The sequence below is a fragment of the Trichomycterus rosablanca genome, chromosome 2, assembly GCF_030014385.1.
Source record: "Trichomycterus rosablanca isolate fTriRos1 chromosome 2, fTriRos1.hap1, whole genome shotgun sequence".
NCBI lineage: Eukaryota > Metazoa > Chordata > Actinopteri > Siluriformes > Trichomycteridae > Trichomycterus > Trichomycterus rosablanca.
Window position 1 is genome coordinate 40,736,883 of NC_085989.1, and position 13,988 is coordinate 40,750,870.

Consider the following 13,988-nt stretch of genomic DNA (forward strand, 5'->3'; position numbering starts at 1 on the left):
TCTGTTTCTCTGTTTTAGTGGTCCTGGGGGTTTCATGGGTGCCAGTGCCTTAGTCTATTATTAAATACTGTAAATGTGCATTTCTTTGTATTATAAATAAGGTTAAAAATACAATTAACAATGCTAAGAAAACACAATGAAATAGAATTGTTTAATTGTTGCTTGCATTCTTCCTTTCAGTCATGTAATAGGCAAACCCCAGGAGGATTTTACTCCAGTATAATCTACATCAAATTGTGTGCATTTAATACGCATATAATGTTTATTAGTCAACATTTTGTTGTTTGCTTTTACTTTCACAAGTTATGTAACTGTTTCGGGGGCAGCACGGTGGGTTGCACTGTTGCCTTAAAGCAATAAGGTCCTGGGTTCGATCCCCAGGTATGGAGTTTGCATGTTCTCTCTGTGTCTGCGTGGGTTTCCTCCAGGAGGTCCAGTATCCTCCCACAGTACGAAAACATGCAAGTGAGGTGAATTGGAGATACTAAATTGTCCATGACTGAGTTAGACATTCAACTTGTGAACTGATGAACCTTGTGTAATTAGTAACTACTGTTTCTGTCATGAATGTGTGTAAAACATGATATTAAAATCCTAATAAATAAATAAATACGGAAACATTTCAGGTGAACGGGATGAACCAGAATTGGTACTTGTTAAATACATTTAAACAAAGCAAGTGAGAATGCACTTAAAATGCAAAATCGCTAGCTTTTTACATTTCTACTGCTAGTCACATTATAGAGCCTCTTTATTTATAGTCTTTATTATAGTCACACTTAAAGCCTCAAACTCTGACCCTATCTTTTCTCTAGCTAAATAGCCTTGTTTACTAAGTAGCCATGTTTACTGTGGAAAAACCTAGCAGCTACTGTAGCTTTCACATTAACCACTGAATATTGACCCTCACTGTAAGTAAGCATCCTGATTTAATAAAAAACAAAACAAACAATAATAGTACAGATTAATACACTAAATAGACAATTTCATTTTTATGATTTACAGTAACATTAAAATATAAATTACTAATGGTGTCCATTAATCTACAGACTTACAGTATTTATTAATTAAATGGAAATTAAATGTAACCAAAGTGTGTAAAACATGATGTTAAAATCCTAATAAATAAATAAATAACAAAGTTATTGATTTAATTTTGTAATCAAAGTTTAAGATAAACAAGCTCTATGTCACCAAACTTTTGGGGTAAAAGTAGCAAAATAAAAAAATGATTAAAAACAACAAAACATTTTATCAAGCTCAATTAGATTTTACTCTAACATTCTGATTGTTTTTAGATGATCAAACTCTGTATTTTCCTTTCATGTCTTGTATTTCTCTTTAATACCTAGGGCACAATAGTGGCATTGGTAAAATGGGTGCTGCACAGCAACAATGGGCCCTGTGAACCTGGGCTTGATCCATACCTTCTACTGCCTTTGAACTTTGGGCTATCAACTGAAAATCCCAGCTCTGCCATGCAGCCACTGTTGGGCCCTTGAGCAAGGCCCTTAACACTTTCTGCTCCAGGGGCGGCGTACCATGTCTGACCCTGCGCTCTGACCCCAGCTTCCAAATAAGATAGGATACGCGAAGAAAGAATATATGTATATATGACAAATGTGCAGCACCCATTTTTTTTCCATTTAAAAAAAAAACAAAAAACCTGGTTCTAACAGGTTTCAGCAGATTTTTGTTCGACTGTTGTTTACTTAAACTTGAGAAATGAAATGTTTACTATGGAAGCACTTCTGTAAGTCGCTCTGGATAAGAGCGTCTGCTAAATGCAGAAAATGTAAATATAAATGTAAATTCTTCTTCTAATGTTGGTTTACTTCTAATAGTCTGGTTTCCAAATACCTTCTAAAAACATGTAAAAAAAAATTGGTTGCTCTAAATCGCCCCTGACTTGATACTTGATAAAAGAATAAATAAAGAAAAGTTAAAATAATAAAAATAAATAAATAACGTTTGACAATATTATTCCCAGACAAATGTTAAAGCAATTGTGTCAACAAACGACTCCTCACCGCGATTCGGCTCCAAACATTTCCCCAAAAGAGCCGAATCAAGGAGTCGAATCGTTTGCGAACGACACATCACTAGTTCCCTCTGGCTGTGGGATTAATGGTGGTCTCTGACTGTCGAATTACAAGAACCTAGGTGTTGTTACAACAATTAATCGATGCTGGATGTAGCTAAACAAGGATAAGGATCAACAGGGCTGCTTGTAATTATAAATAGCGAGCGTCAACTGCACCGAAAGGAGTCAAATAAGGTGTGTATCGCGCAGTGAGAAGGAAAGTCAAAGGCCTGGCTTGGATATAATATTAAGATAAAGCTGAGAAAGTGGAACAGATTGTACAGACACAACAGCGTCGTTTCGACTGATCGGATTGCACCAAAGGACACGGCAAAACAGGAGCACCATTGCAAAGACTACACGCAACGTTTAGCCTGTTTTGCTAGCTAGCTAGCTAGCTAGCCACCACAGGCTCGCTAACTCGCCCACCCGCCTGACTGACTTGTTCCTCCTGGAGAAAAAGTGCCCAGTGGGCTATAACGCATCTGGCAGGCTCTGAATGACCGAGTTATGCTTATAAATAGCGCCCGCACTAACCATTTCATTCCCTGTTAATCACAAATCACATCGTATGTTCAGTCGGATTTACTGCTCGGTGATATAAAGAGCCACATTGAAGGGTTTCTCTCTCCGTTCCTCCTCACCCGGCCTGCAGTCATGGGCAACGCGCCCACCGCCAAGAACAAGGGCAGCGAGATGGAGAGTGGTGAGTAAAATGTACACCACAGCGGTGTACCAAAACACACACACACACTATACTCCTATAAAGACTGTCTAAATATAGCTACACACTCCATACTACCCTGCCAAACTGTGTCTAGTATAGTATGCCACTGCAAACACACTTATCAGTGTCAATTCCTAAACTACTATCTCACTACATGCTATGTCGAGTCAAGTCAAATTTATATGTATAGCTCATTTTACAATATACATTGTCTAAAGGCAACTTTACAGCATCAAGGACCGAATGTGTTATGCCAAAATACATATACATGAGGCTCACAGACTGCCTACTGCTTAACTACATAATGTCCAAGTACATGAGGCTATGTTCCAAACATCATTCTAAACAAAGCTAAATAATGTCCAAATACTTATGAATATACCCACTGCACAGTAACGTTCTAGATTATATTCCCAATGGCATACTTCCTTAGTAAATAGCTATCCTTAATACACAGGACTATGTCATTAACCATTAACTAGTGGTTAAGGTGCTGGACCAGTGATCAGAGGGTCGCTGGTTCAAGCCGCACCACTGCCAGGTTGCTGCTGTTGGGCCCTTGAGCAAGGCCCTTAACCCTCAATTGCTCAGACTATATACTGTAACTGTAATGTAAGTCGCTTTGGATAAAGGCGTCTGCTAAATGCTGAAAATGTAAATGCATATGCATACTACCTCAGTAGTATGATAGACACTAATAGTACTATGTTAACAGATAGTAGCACACTGCTGTGGTAAGCAGTTTCCAAATACACAAGTAGAATGTGCCAAACTGCATTCTGTAGTACAAGATAGTCTTATGCATGTGTGTTTAAATGCACAAGACTATCTTGCACTATATACTACAGGACTAAAAGGCAAGCATTAGACTCTACTAGTGTGTCAGAATCAAACCTTTATTAGCAGTACAGTAGTCCCATTTTAGATTATATTCCAGATGGCATACTTCCGTAGTATAAAGCTCTCCTTAATATGTAAGACTATGTCCTTAACTGCATACTACCTTAGTAGTATGATGGACACTACTAGTATTATGTTAACAGTAAGCAGTTTCCAAATACACAAGCAGAATTTGCCAAACTGCATTCTGTAGTACAAGATAATCTTGTGCATTTGAACACACATCTTGCACTATATACTACAAGACTAATAGGCAAGCATTATGCCTATTTGACACTAATGTGTCAAAATCAATACTTTATTAGCAGTAGTCCTGTTCTAGATTGTATACCAAACGACATATTTCCTTAGAAAATAGCTTGCCTTATTACATAAGACTATGTCCTTAACTGCATACTACCTTAGTAGTATGATAGACACTACTAGTACTATCTTAACAGATAGTAGCACACTTCTCTGGTAAGCAGTTTCCAAATACACAAGCAGAATGTGCCAAACTGCATTCTGTAGTACACACATGCACAAGACTATCTTGTACTGTATACTAAAGGACTAAAATGCATAGTATGGTACAAAATATTGTATTTCAGTACATAAGTAGCAAGTCCAAACAGCCTGGATAAGTATTGAATGGCATCCGACCTTACTAGTGTGTCAAAATCAAGCCTTTATTAGCAGTAGTCTCATTCTAGATTGTATACCAAACAGCATACTTCCTTAGTAAATAGCTTGCCTTATTACATAAGACTATGTCCTTTACTGCATACTACCTTAGTAGTATGATAGACACTACTAGTACTATCTTAACAGATAACATCGCACTTCTCTGTTAAGCAGTTTCCAAATACACAAGTAGAATTTGCCAAACTGCATTCTGTAGTACAAGATAATCTTGTGCATGTGTGTTCAGATGCAAAAGACTATCTTGCACTGTATACTACAGGACTAAGGGGCAAGCTACTTCCGCAAAATGCATAGTATGATAGCAGTAGTCCCATTCTATATTATATACCAAACAACATATTTCCCTAGTAAAAAGCTTGCCTTTATACATAGGACTATGTTCTTAACTGCATACTACCTTAGCAGTATGATAGACACGAATAGTACTTCTGTGGTGAGCAATTTCCAAATACACAAGCAGAGTGTGAAACTGCATTCTGTAGTACAAGATAATCTTGTGCATGTGTGTTCAAATGCGCAAGACTATCTTGCATCGTATACTACAGGACTAAAGGTCAAGTTACTTCCCCAAAATGCCTAGTATGGTACAAAATATTGTTTTATACAACTAGTTTAGGACATAAGTAGCAAGTCCACATACCCTGGCTATATATTCAATGGCATCTGACCTTACTAGTGTGTCAAAATCAAGCCTTTATTAGTAGTACTACCATTGTAAATTATATTTAAAATGGCATACTTCCGTAGTAAAAAGCTTGCCTTAATACATAAGACTATGTCCTTGACTTCATACTATTTTAGTAGTATGATAGACAGTACTAGTACTATGTTAACAGATAGCAGCCCATTTCTGTGGTAAGCAGTCTCCAAATACACGAGCAGAATGTGCCAAAATGCATTCTGTAGTACAAGATGTTTTCTACTATACAACTAGTTTAGGACATAAGTAGCAAGTCCACATACCCTGGCTATGTATTGAATGGCATCTGACCTTACTAGTGTGTCAAAATCAAGCCTTTATTAGCAGTACTCCCAAATACCCTGCCCAGCACTGTCAGAACACTTTACTTGTGCTATAAAAATGTTACGGTACGTAGTGTTTGTTCCAAATGCACATTATGTACTAAATAGTTGACCATTTAAATAAGCCACTACCATACTAAATAGTGTCGAAATACATGGTAGGTCAGACCATTTAATGCAGTACTAAACAGAATGCCAAAGCTGTCTCAAACCACATTATATTGTCAACAGTCTGTTAAAATACTTGAGGTCATGTTCCAGACTTAATATTAATGTTAAAAATACAATTCCAGGATAAGTTGGTACATTTTTTAAATACAGTAAAAACAAGAATCTGTGGTTTTGTTATTTCAAAACAGCATACATTTATTTTATTCAATACTAAAATAGCTTGTTTAATTTGGACATGTTCCACACTGCATTACGCAGCACTAAATAATAAATATTTTATGTCGTCAGCTGTGTAGTACAGTTCTTAACAGCCTTGTTTAACATTGTTCTAAATGTCATAGTAAAATAATAAAAACTTTTTAACCTCTGAGACACAATGTTTAACTCTTCCTTTAACAACATGTCAGAGCTTAACAAGTAATAAACAGAAAATCAACACATTTGGACCAGATCAGAATCAAGTGTTTACAATACCATGTGCTTTAATAAAACAGTTGGGTCCTAAATCAAACAGGAATAGAAATAGGGAGGGGGGGGTCCATTCTTGTGTTAAGCCAGCTGATGTTCAAAGTATTTATGCTAATGTTTAACTGATTTCGACAGTTTATTGTTTGATTAATGCTGTAATTTACATTCATTTCAAAACTTGACACTTGATTTAAATGAGGAACGTAGATGCAGATATGACACACAGATATTACAAATCAGCATCATCTGACTTGGCTGACCTGACTCCTTACTTACACACATGCGCATTGATGTGCTGTTACATGCACACACACACAGACTAAGGGCTAAACATATCTTTACAGACGAGATAAGAGCACTATATAGGATGTGGGAGCCAGTGTTAATTCTGTATGTGATATATGTAGTAAGGATTTATTTGGAATACTGCATATGCTTATAAACAGTCTAGGGACACAGATTTTGCCAGTTGTATACATTTTTCCTTTTATTTTCCAATCTAGTTGTATCCGATGACCCATTTGTGTCTCCTCTACTGCTGTAGACCCCCATCCTGGCTGAGAAGGGTTGTACATAACACGTGCCCCCTCTGACACGTGTAGTGCTTCTTTTTACCGGCCTGAAATTGGTTCACACAGGGATCAGTATTGCGTATGGAGAGTCACCCACTGATCTCTCAGGCTTCTTTGACCAGCCAACAGAGGCTGCAATTGCAACCGATAACCGACAAGCTTATAGCGTCCCAATACAATATAAAACACATTACAGAGTTTCATGTCAACAAGTGTCTATACCTTATTTATTGTTAAAACGGATAGTTCCGGTCCTAAAATCTGATTGGCTGAGCCGCGTTCGAAGCCGTTGTAAAATCCCAGATAAACGCACACCTATGACCACCTCACATCATTCCATATTAATACGCCATTGAATAGAAAAAGTTAATGTTATTTTCGCCCTCATGTTGCCTAACTTCGCGTCGTGCCAAAAACGTCATCCCCGTGCTAAAATCACAGTAACGCACGGCCTCTCGTGGCTTATTGCATTAATAAACCTTGAAATATAGTCAACATGGCTGTAATGTAGAACAGTAAAAAAACTGAACTCTTATTTGTAGTTCTGTGTAGTTTTACCTTTAGATCAAACCAAGTGTCTTGCTGTTGATAGTGAACTGAAATGAGGTTTTTAACCGGCAGCATTAATCAAACAGTGCATTATTTGTGGGTTATGGGTTAACCAGTTGATCATTATCATTCCTAATACAGTAAGACTGATTGCGATCTTTGGTGTTATGCACTTGTATTATATTCGATAACATGCTGATTTAAATAATCACACTTGGGAAGGGTTAACAAAAAGACTGTAGTGCCCTTCACTGCTGAGAGCTCGGGCTATTAAGTTCCAATCCCAGGCAGTGCTATCGACCTGACTGGGTGCCTAGACAGCCATAATCAGCTTTGTCTGTTGAAGGTAATAGGTCGAATTCAGTGCCTCTCTAAATGTTCTGTCTCTGCAGTCTGGTCAAGTTGCCTGTACTAGAGATGGATACTTTTGAGCGCTTAGTATGTTTTTCCGAATACAATTTAAATCTCTGGGTGGTAGCGGCACTAATGACTAGAGATGTACCGATCTCGGGGTTTTTGACGCCGATTTCGATCTCCGATTTCTTTTCAGAGCAATCGGCCGATAGCCGATTCTGATGGGGGGGGGGATTTGGGGGTTCAACCTGTGGTTCGCGAGTGCCTGACCAGGGGGTGTGGCGGCATTGCGAGATTTTTTTACTTCTAAAACTAAAGCAATTCATTTTTCACCCACGAGAGACATATCTCATTAGTCTAACTGACCATACACACACACACGCAGGTTTATGTTATACAGTTCAGTCTGAAAAAACCTTAAAAATAGGTCTAACAGTGAAGATAAACCGGTGACAGAAGCGTTGACGTGTGTGTGTGTGTCTTTAAGAGAGACGCTCTGTTCACAGTATCGATATAAGTGATTCATGATTCATTTTATGTGAAGCGTAAGTTTCTCTTCTCAGTTATCTCTCCGTGTTTACTGTTATTCATTAATGTCGTGGTTTAAATAAACACCAGCTACTACAGAACATTTTGTGTGACTCTCCTACATTAAAAAGCTTCATTAAAAAGCTTAATTAAACTGCTATTACCACAGATCTGTAAGTCAGACTCGTTCCGTCTGTGGAGCTAAAAGTTTTCTGTCAGTCAGAGCAGATGATCCTGAACTATGTATGATGCACAACGTTAATGATGTTATTTTAGGTCATGAAGAGCTTTCACGATGGTTTCTGTACGATGGTTGATGAATGGTGATGTGATGGTTGGTGCTTTGTAGCTCAAAGTCTGGATCAATCCACTGAGCTGTTAAGCTTAACATGGTCTTTATATATCACACGATCGGATCGGCTACATTTGGGAAATATCGCCGATCGCATATTTTGATTAAAAATCGGCCAATATCGATTTATAGCCGATCGATCGTCCCATCTCTACTAATGACAGGATTAATTGAAGACAACTGGATTGGGTTCAAATACGGGGTAAAAAAGATTGCCATTATCAGAGTGATATACTAGAATGTACATGGTAAAAAACATCATAGCAAAGATCAGGGGAAAACTCCTGACACTGAATACACCTTTTATAAAAGTAAATAGATCTGACATGTTATACATGTTATCTTGATGACTTTTGAAAAATGTCCATAACATTTCAGAACTGTTGGGATTTAGATGTTTGAAGGCTTGGTATTTCCACAAGACTGACTTCTTTGTCAACAGCTCTTTAAAACTCTTCTAAAGTCACACAAAGTTAAACAATAAAAATACCTTGAAGGATTAAAAAAATAGGGCATGTAGTGTAGTTGGTTTCACTAATGTGCTGTTATCAGAAGTAACAAACAGATTAATAGTTTGTTAAAATATAATTAATTATAGTAATCAATAGGGCTGCACCTAACGATTTTTTTATTGATTAATCTAACGATTATTTTTGATTAATCTGAAAGCTAATTTATTTATTTTTCTGAAAGGGGTTATGTGTGCGCTTCATGTGCTTGTCGTACAGCTGTCATAAGCCATCTTCACTTAGCAAAGTTTACAGAGCACCATATTGTTGGGTCTCTGTCAAAAACACTCCTAAACTTTAGATGTTTGTGTGTGAGTTTTTTAGTTGCAACTTGCTCCTCAGAAAAATCCATGTTTTAGTGGGCGTGCCCATCCCGTGTCGCCCCACCCCTTAATAATCAAAATGATTCCTTTTCAAAGCTTGCATATTCACTTCTAAATTCATATTATGTTCAAATATATTTGCGCTCAATTTACCTATTATTTCCAACTGGCCAATATTTGCAATGTTCATTACCTTTCTTATATGCAATATACTGGCAGCTTTAAATTATGTCTGGAGACCAGAAGGTGAAATTAAACTTGCTAGTGATTCTTTAAAAATCAGCTGTACAGGATACATTAACATCGTATTTGTAAGTAAATTGGATTTATATATATTATTTCTAGAATGAATCTACAGTGTCCTTTTTCTGCAACACAAACCATCAAAAACAGGTCTGCTTAAAAACTAGAAGCTGCTAAAACATGGGTGACATTGTACACTGGCAAGCAAGCTTACATTAGCATGGGTTTATAAATTGCTTAGAGCCTGTAAAATACACCGATCAGCCATAACATTAAAACCACCTCCTTGTTTCTACACTCACTGTCCATTTTATCAGGTGCTATTCCTGTCCTGTGGGAATTTATGATCTGCTTTCTGATACCTGTACAGCACTTTCCATTTTTATCTTAGTCTAACATGTACGGTAAAACTAGCCCTATTTATTGGCTCATTTCTTAGTTTTAGAAAACCAGCTAAACTTGAGGGGAGATCATATACTTTTTACTGAAATGATTATATGATCCAGAAATTATGTAATCATTACAATTTTAGAATACCTTAAAATACACGTCCTTTACAACTGTATGTAAACGTTTAACTTTATTATCCAGCTTTATGTAATAGACTGGGGCTGAGTGATGTGACAATATTTGCCAATAGACAGAGATTTGACTTTATCCTTTATACTGCGATACACACAGATCTAACAGAATACAATGCTGATTGTCTTACATCGACTTTGCAGAGAAATAAGAAAGCATGAACCTGTGACACACCAGCTCAGTTATCTAAATGATGTGATATTGACTGAACAAAAACCCCCAAATCATTTCTAGCATTGTTATACCAAACATCTCGTATGAAGATATGTACCATTACCCTAATATTAAATTACATGTATACCACAGAGAATTTTGGCAACATTTTCCACACTCCACAATAGGTCTGTTGTTACTATTCATTCATTCATTGAATGCTGCCTATGAACTTGCATTTGATCTAGTTGGTAAAAGTCTGGTCAAGTGTATACAATCAATTGTAGCTGAGCAGTACGATACAGATCACATTATACAACAGTTAGTTCCGACCTTACAACCTGATTGGTTGAGAAGCGTTCTAACCGTGCTGATATTCGTGATAACAGCACGGTCTTTTCACACCACAACTGTATTACTCCGCTGACGCGTTGCCATTAACGACAAGCTTCATGCACACAAACGCGCACGCAGGCGACACAGACTTTATTCCCGATCACGTTTTAAATCCGTTATCTGATATACAATCTAGCGCACTGTGTAGGGAACATAACCAATTGTCTAATTCACTATCTAGTGCACTATGTAGTGAACATGAATGCGTTATCTGATACACAATCTAGTGCACTATGTAGGGAACATAACCAATTGTCTAATTCACTATCTAGTGCACTATGTAGTGAACATAAATCTGTGATCTGATACACAATCTAGTGCACTATGTAGGGAACTTTAATGTGTTTGTAATGCGAACAGTTAGCAGCTCCTAAAAGTTCTGTTATCACCCATATCCTTTGGTGTGTGTGAGAGGTTTTTTAATTCTTTTTTTTCCCTTCGGAGGTTCTTGCCTTTTTCTTCTTGTTGTTCTTACCTCCCTGAAATGAGTTTTTGCAACTTGGGATGTCTGCTTTGTAGTGTTAAACTTTATATTCGTTGTGGAACTACTTTTTGGCGGAAGGTATTGTCAATATTAAAGCATATTTATTATGAAATTCAGGGCTTCTTTGATTTATTTTCTTTCTTTATTTTGTAAAAACTGTTGTATAAAAGCAATAGAACACTTGAGGTTGTGTGTTATCACGAATAACATCACAGCCGTGATGTTATTCGCGATAACACACTCCCTCTCGTGTTCTATTGCTTAACTATAGCCTTTTGCAGTAACCTCTCAGTTTGTGCCCAACAAAACAGAAGGATATTAAATAAGGGACCTAATCAAAGTAGCTACCAGCAGTTGTAGTTGGGTCCCTGCTGAGTCTGGTTCCTCTCAAGGTTTCTTCCTGTAATTTAAGGGAGTTTTTCCTTGCCACTGTTGCCCTCGGCTTGCTCAGCAGGGTTTTTTTTGTCTGTTGGTCCTGGATTCTGTAAAGCTGCTTTGAGACAATGTCTATTGTAAAAAGTGCTATACAAGTTGACTAGTTGAGCGTTTGTATGCAGCAACATTTCTGTCCCCATCTTAATAATGTAATTCTGTTCAAATATCAACATTCCTGATGGTTTTTTGCAATGCTATTTGAGGCCTAGAACATTTACATTTTCAGCATTTAGCAGATGCCTTTATTCAAACAGTATACAGTCTAAGCAATTGAGGGTTAAGGGCCTTGCTCAAGGGCTTAACAGAAGCAACCTGGCAGTGGTGGGGCTTAAACCAGTGACCTTCTGATTACTAGTCCAGTACATTAACCACTAGGCTACGGCTAGAAGGTCAATTGGTCTGTTGGTCCTGGATTCTGTAAAGTTGCTTTGAGACAATGTCCATTGTAAAAAGCGCTATATAAAAAAATTTGACTTGACTTGACACACATTTAACAGTGGTTTCCCGGCCTTGTCCTACCTAGGCTGACTGTCTGGATTCCCAAAATCTTTTCAGTGTTTTGTCCAGTATATGGTAAAAGACCTAAAGTATTTGCAATCTTGCATTTAGAAATGTTCTGTTTAAATGTATTGACAATTCTCTTAAGAATTTTGACACGAAAGAGTGAGCCACAGCGTTTTTGTATGCAAAAACCTGATCCTCCTTTTATACACGATCATGATATCCTTACCTGTGAAAACATGTATCCACCTTTTCTTTACTGTTGTTAGTTAAATAAATGTTTAAGAGAATTAACAAGAAAATAATTCTCAGGAAATGTGGTTTGTAACAGTTCTTTTTTAAACCCTATGTATGCATCCATTCTTGTTTTTTTTTTTATTCTTATGTCTGGTGTACAGTAAAGTTAGTAGTTACACACATCTATGGCTCTGTCTCGATTCAGATCATAATGCACTAAATACATGACAACAATCCAGCACCATTAGTTCTTGTTACTATTTATAACACTTATTAGTACATAGCATGCAGGTTGAGTGCAGAGTTTCAGTAACATGGGACAATAATCCCCACTAGGGTTGGGCGATATTGCCGATTTTCATACCGTCTTCAAAAAATACCGCGGTATACGGTATTACCGCGTAGGGGGGAGGGGGCGTGTCTGTCTGTTAGTGATGGGTCGTTCGCGAACGATCCGATTCCATTATACGGCTCTTTGAAATGAACTAAAGGAACCCGAGTCGCGTGTTCGAAAAGCTAGGGAGCTCTCTACATATATTTTTATTTTATAATGACTGATTAATTCCGTCTACTGATGCGAAGCGGAGTGGGTGAAATACAGCCGATTAGAACTGCGCAGTTATCACGGGGAGCGACACACACACACACACACACACAGATAAAGAGAGCGCTAGTAGTATTGACAAATAATTGAGAAAAAACTCGTTTAATGATGTTAAATCTGATTGGTTCATGGCGTGTATGTTTTAAAGCAGAAACAAACATCTCTGCACAAGAGAGGATTTTTATGAAACTTAATGCAATGCAACCAGTCTGTCTCTTTCCTGTAGTTTCCTTTTAAAATAAATCTTTTTTCTCATTGAAGTGTTGTTTGAATTATGCTTACATTTAAGGCAAGGTAGCAAAATGTTCATGATCGTTCATCATTGATATTAATATCGGGGCTGTCTTATACTAAGCTAACAGTTAGCTTTTTGCTATTCAAACCAATGGGATGAGATAGCACAGTGCGCAAGCATGTCAACTCAAGCTCGATTTTGCAAATAAAAACACGTGCAAGTTTATACAAGTTCAATAATCATTTATTTACGTTTGAAAATAATTCCGTTTCTCCGCACCGTCAGCCATGTTTTAAGCCAAGGACACTTCCGATGCTCACTCGTTCTTGAAATGTTAAGATACCGAACTACAGCTTATTAAGGCGTCTAAGGTTTCAAACAGCCTCCTTCTCGGGAGCGCGCATAGGATGACGTAAAACGCGTCTATGTAGAGCGCGCACTAGTTTTTGTGTTATCACCTCAGTGAGCACCTCCACAACCAATCAGCGAGCTCCAACCGCCTACCCCTCCCACCCCTCCCTGTGGATGCGCGCATGTCCTAAAGTCTCCGTTTTTAAGGTAAACCCGAAGCAGAAATTTGGCACTTCACATTTTTTTTTTAAAATACCGTCACCATTTTTAAATACCGCGGTATACCGTAATACCGTCATACCGCCCAACCCTAATCCCCACCCACAAAATCTCCAGCAACACATTAATGTGTTTTTTGATGGATGCCAGAAATGCCCTTGTAAACACAGCCCAGTGGTTAATGAACTGTAAATGCTATTTTAAATTCGAGGTAGCTCCATTAGTCATTTTTACACATCCTTCCTCTTATGTACATAACATTGTTAGTGTATAAATGTACCAATGTTATGTCCAAGTCTGTTGTA

At 37.6% G+C, this 13,988-nt stretch overlaps 1 protein-coding gene across 1 annotated transcript in view; it reads left to right on the forward strand.

Annotated features, from left to right (window-relative positions):
• Positions 1-2,110: 2,110 nt before the first annotated feature.
• prkacaa (protein kinase, cAMP-dependent, catalytic, alpha, genome duplicate a) overlaps positions 2,111-13,988 on the forward strand; it is a 57,737-nt gene continuing 45,859 nt past the window's right edge. The window contains exon 1 of the mRNA XM_063015802.1: positions 2,111-2,789. Coding sequence (XP_062871872.1) covers positions 2,741-2,789 — 49 coding nt within the window. The 5' untranslated portion in view covers positions 2,111-2,740. The remainder of the gene's footprint in view (positions 2,790-13,988) is intronic.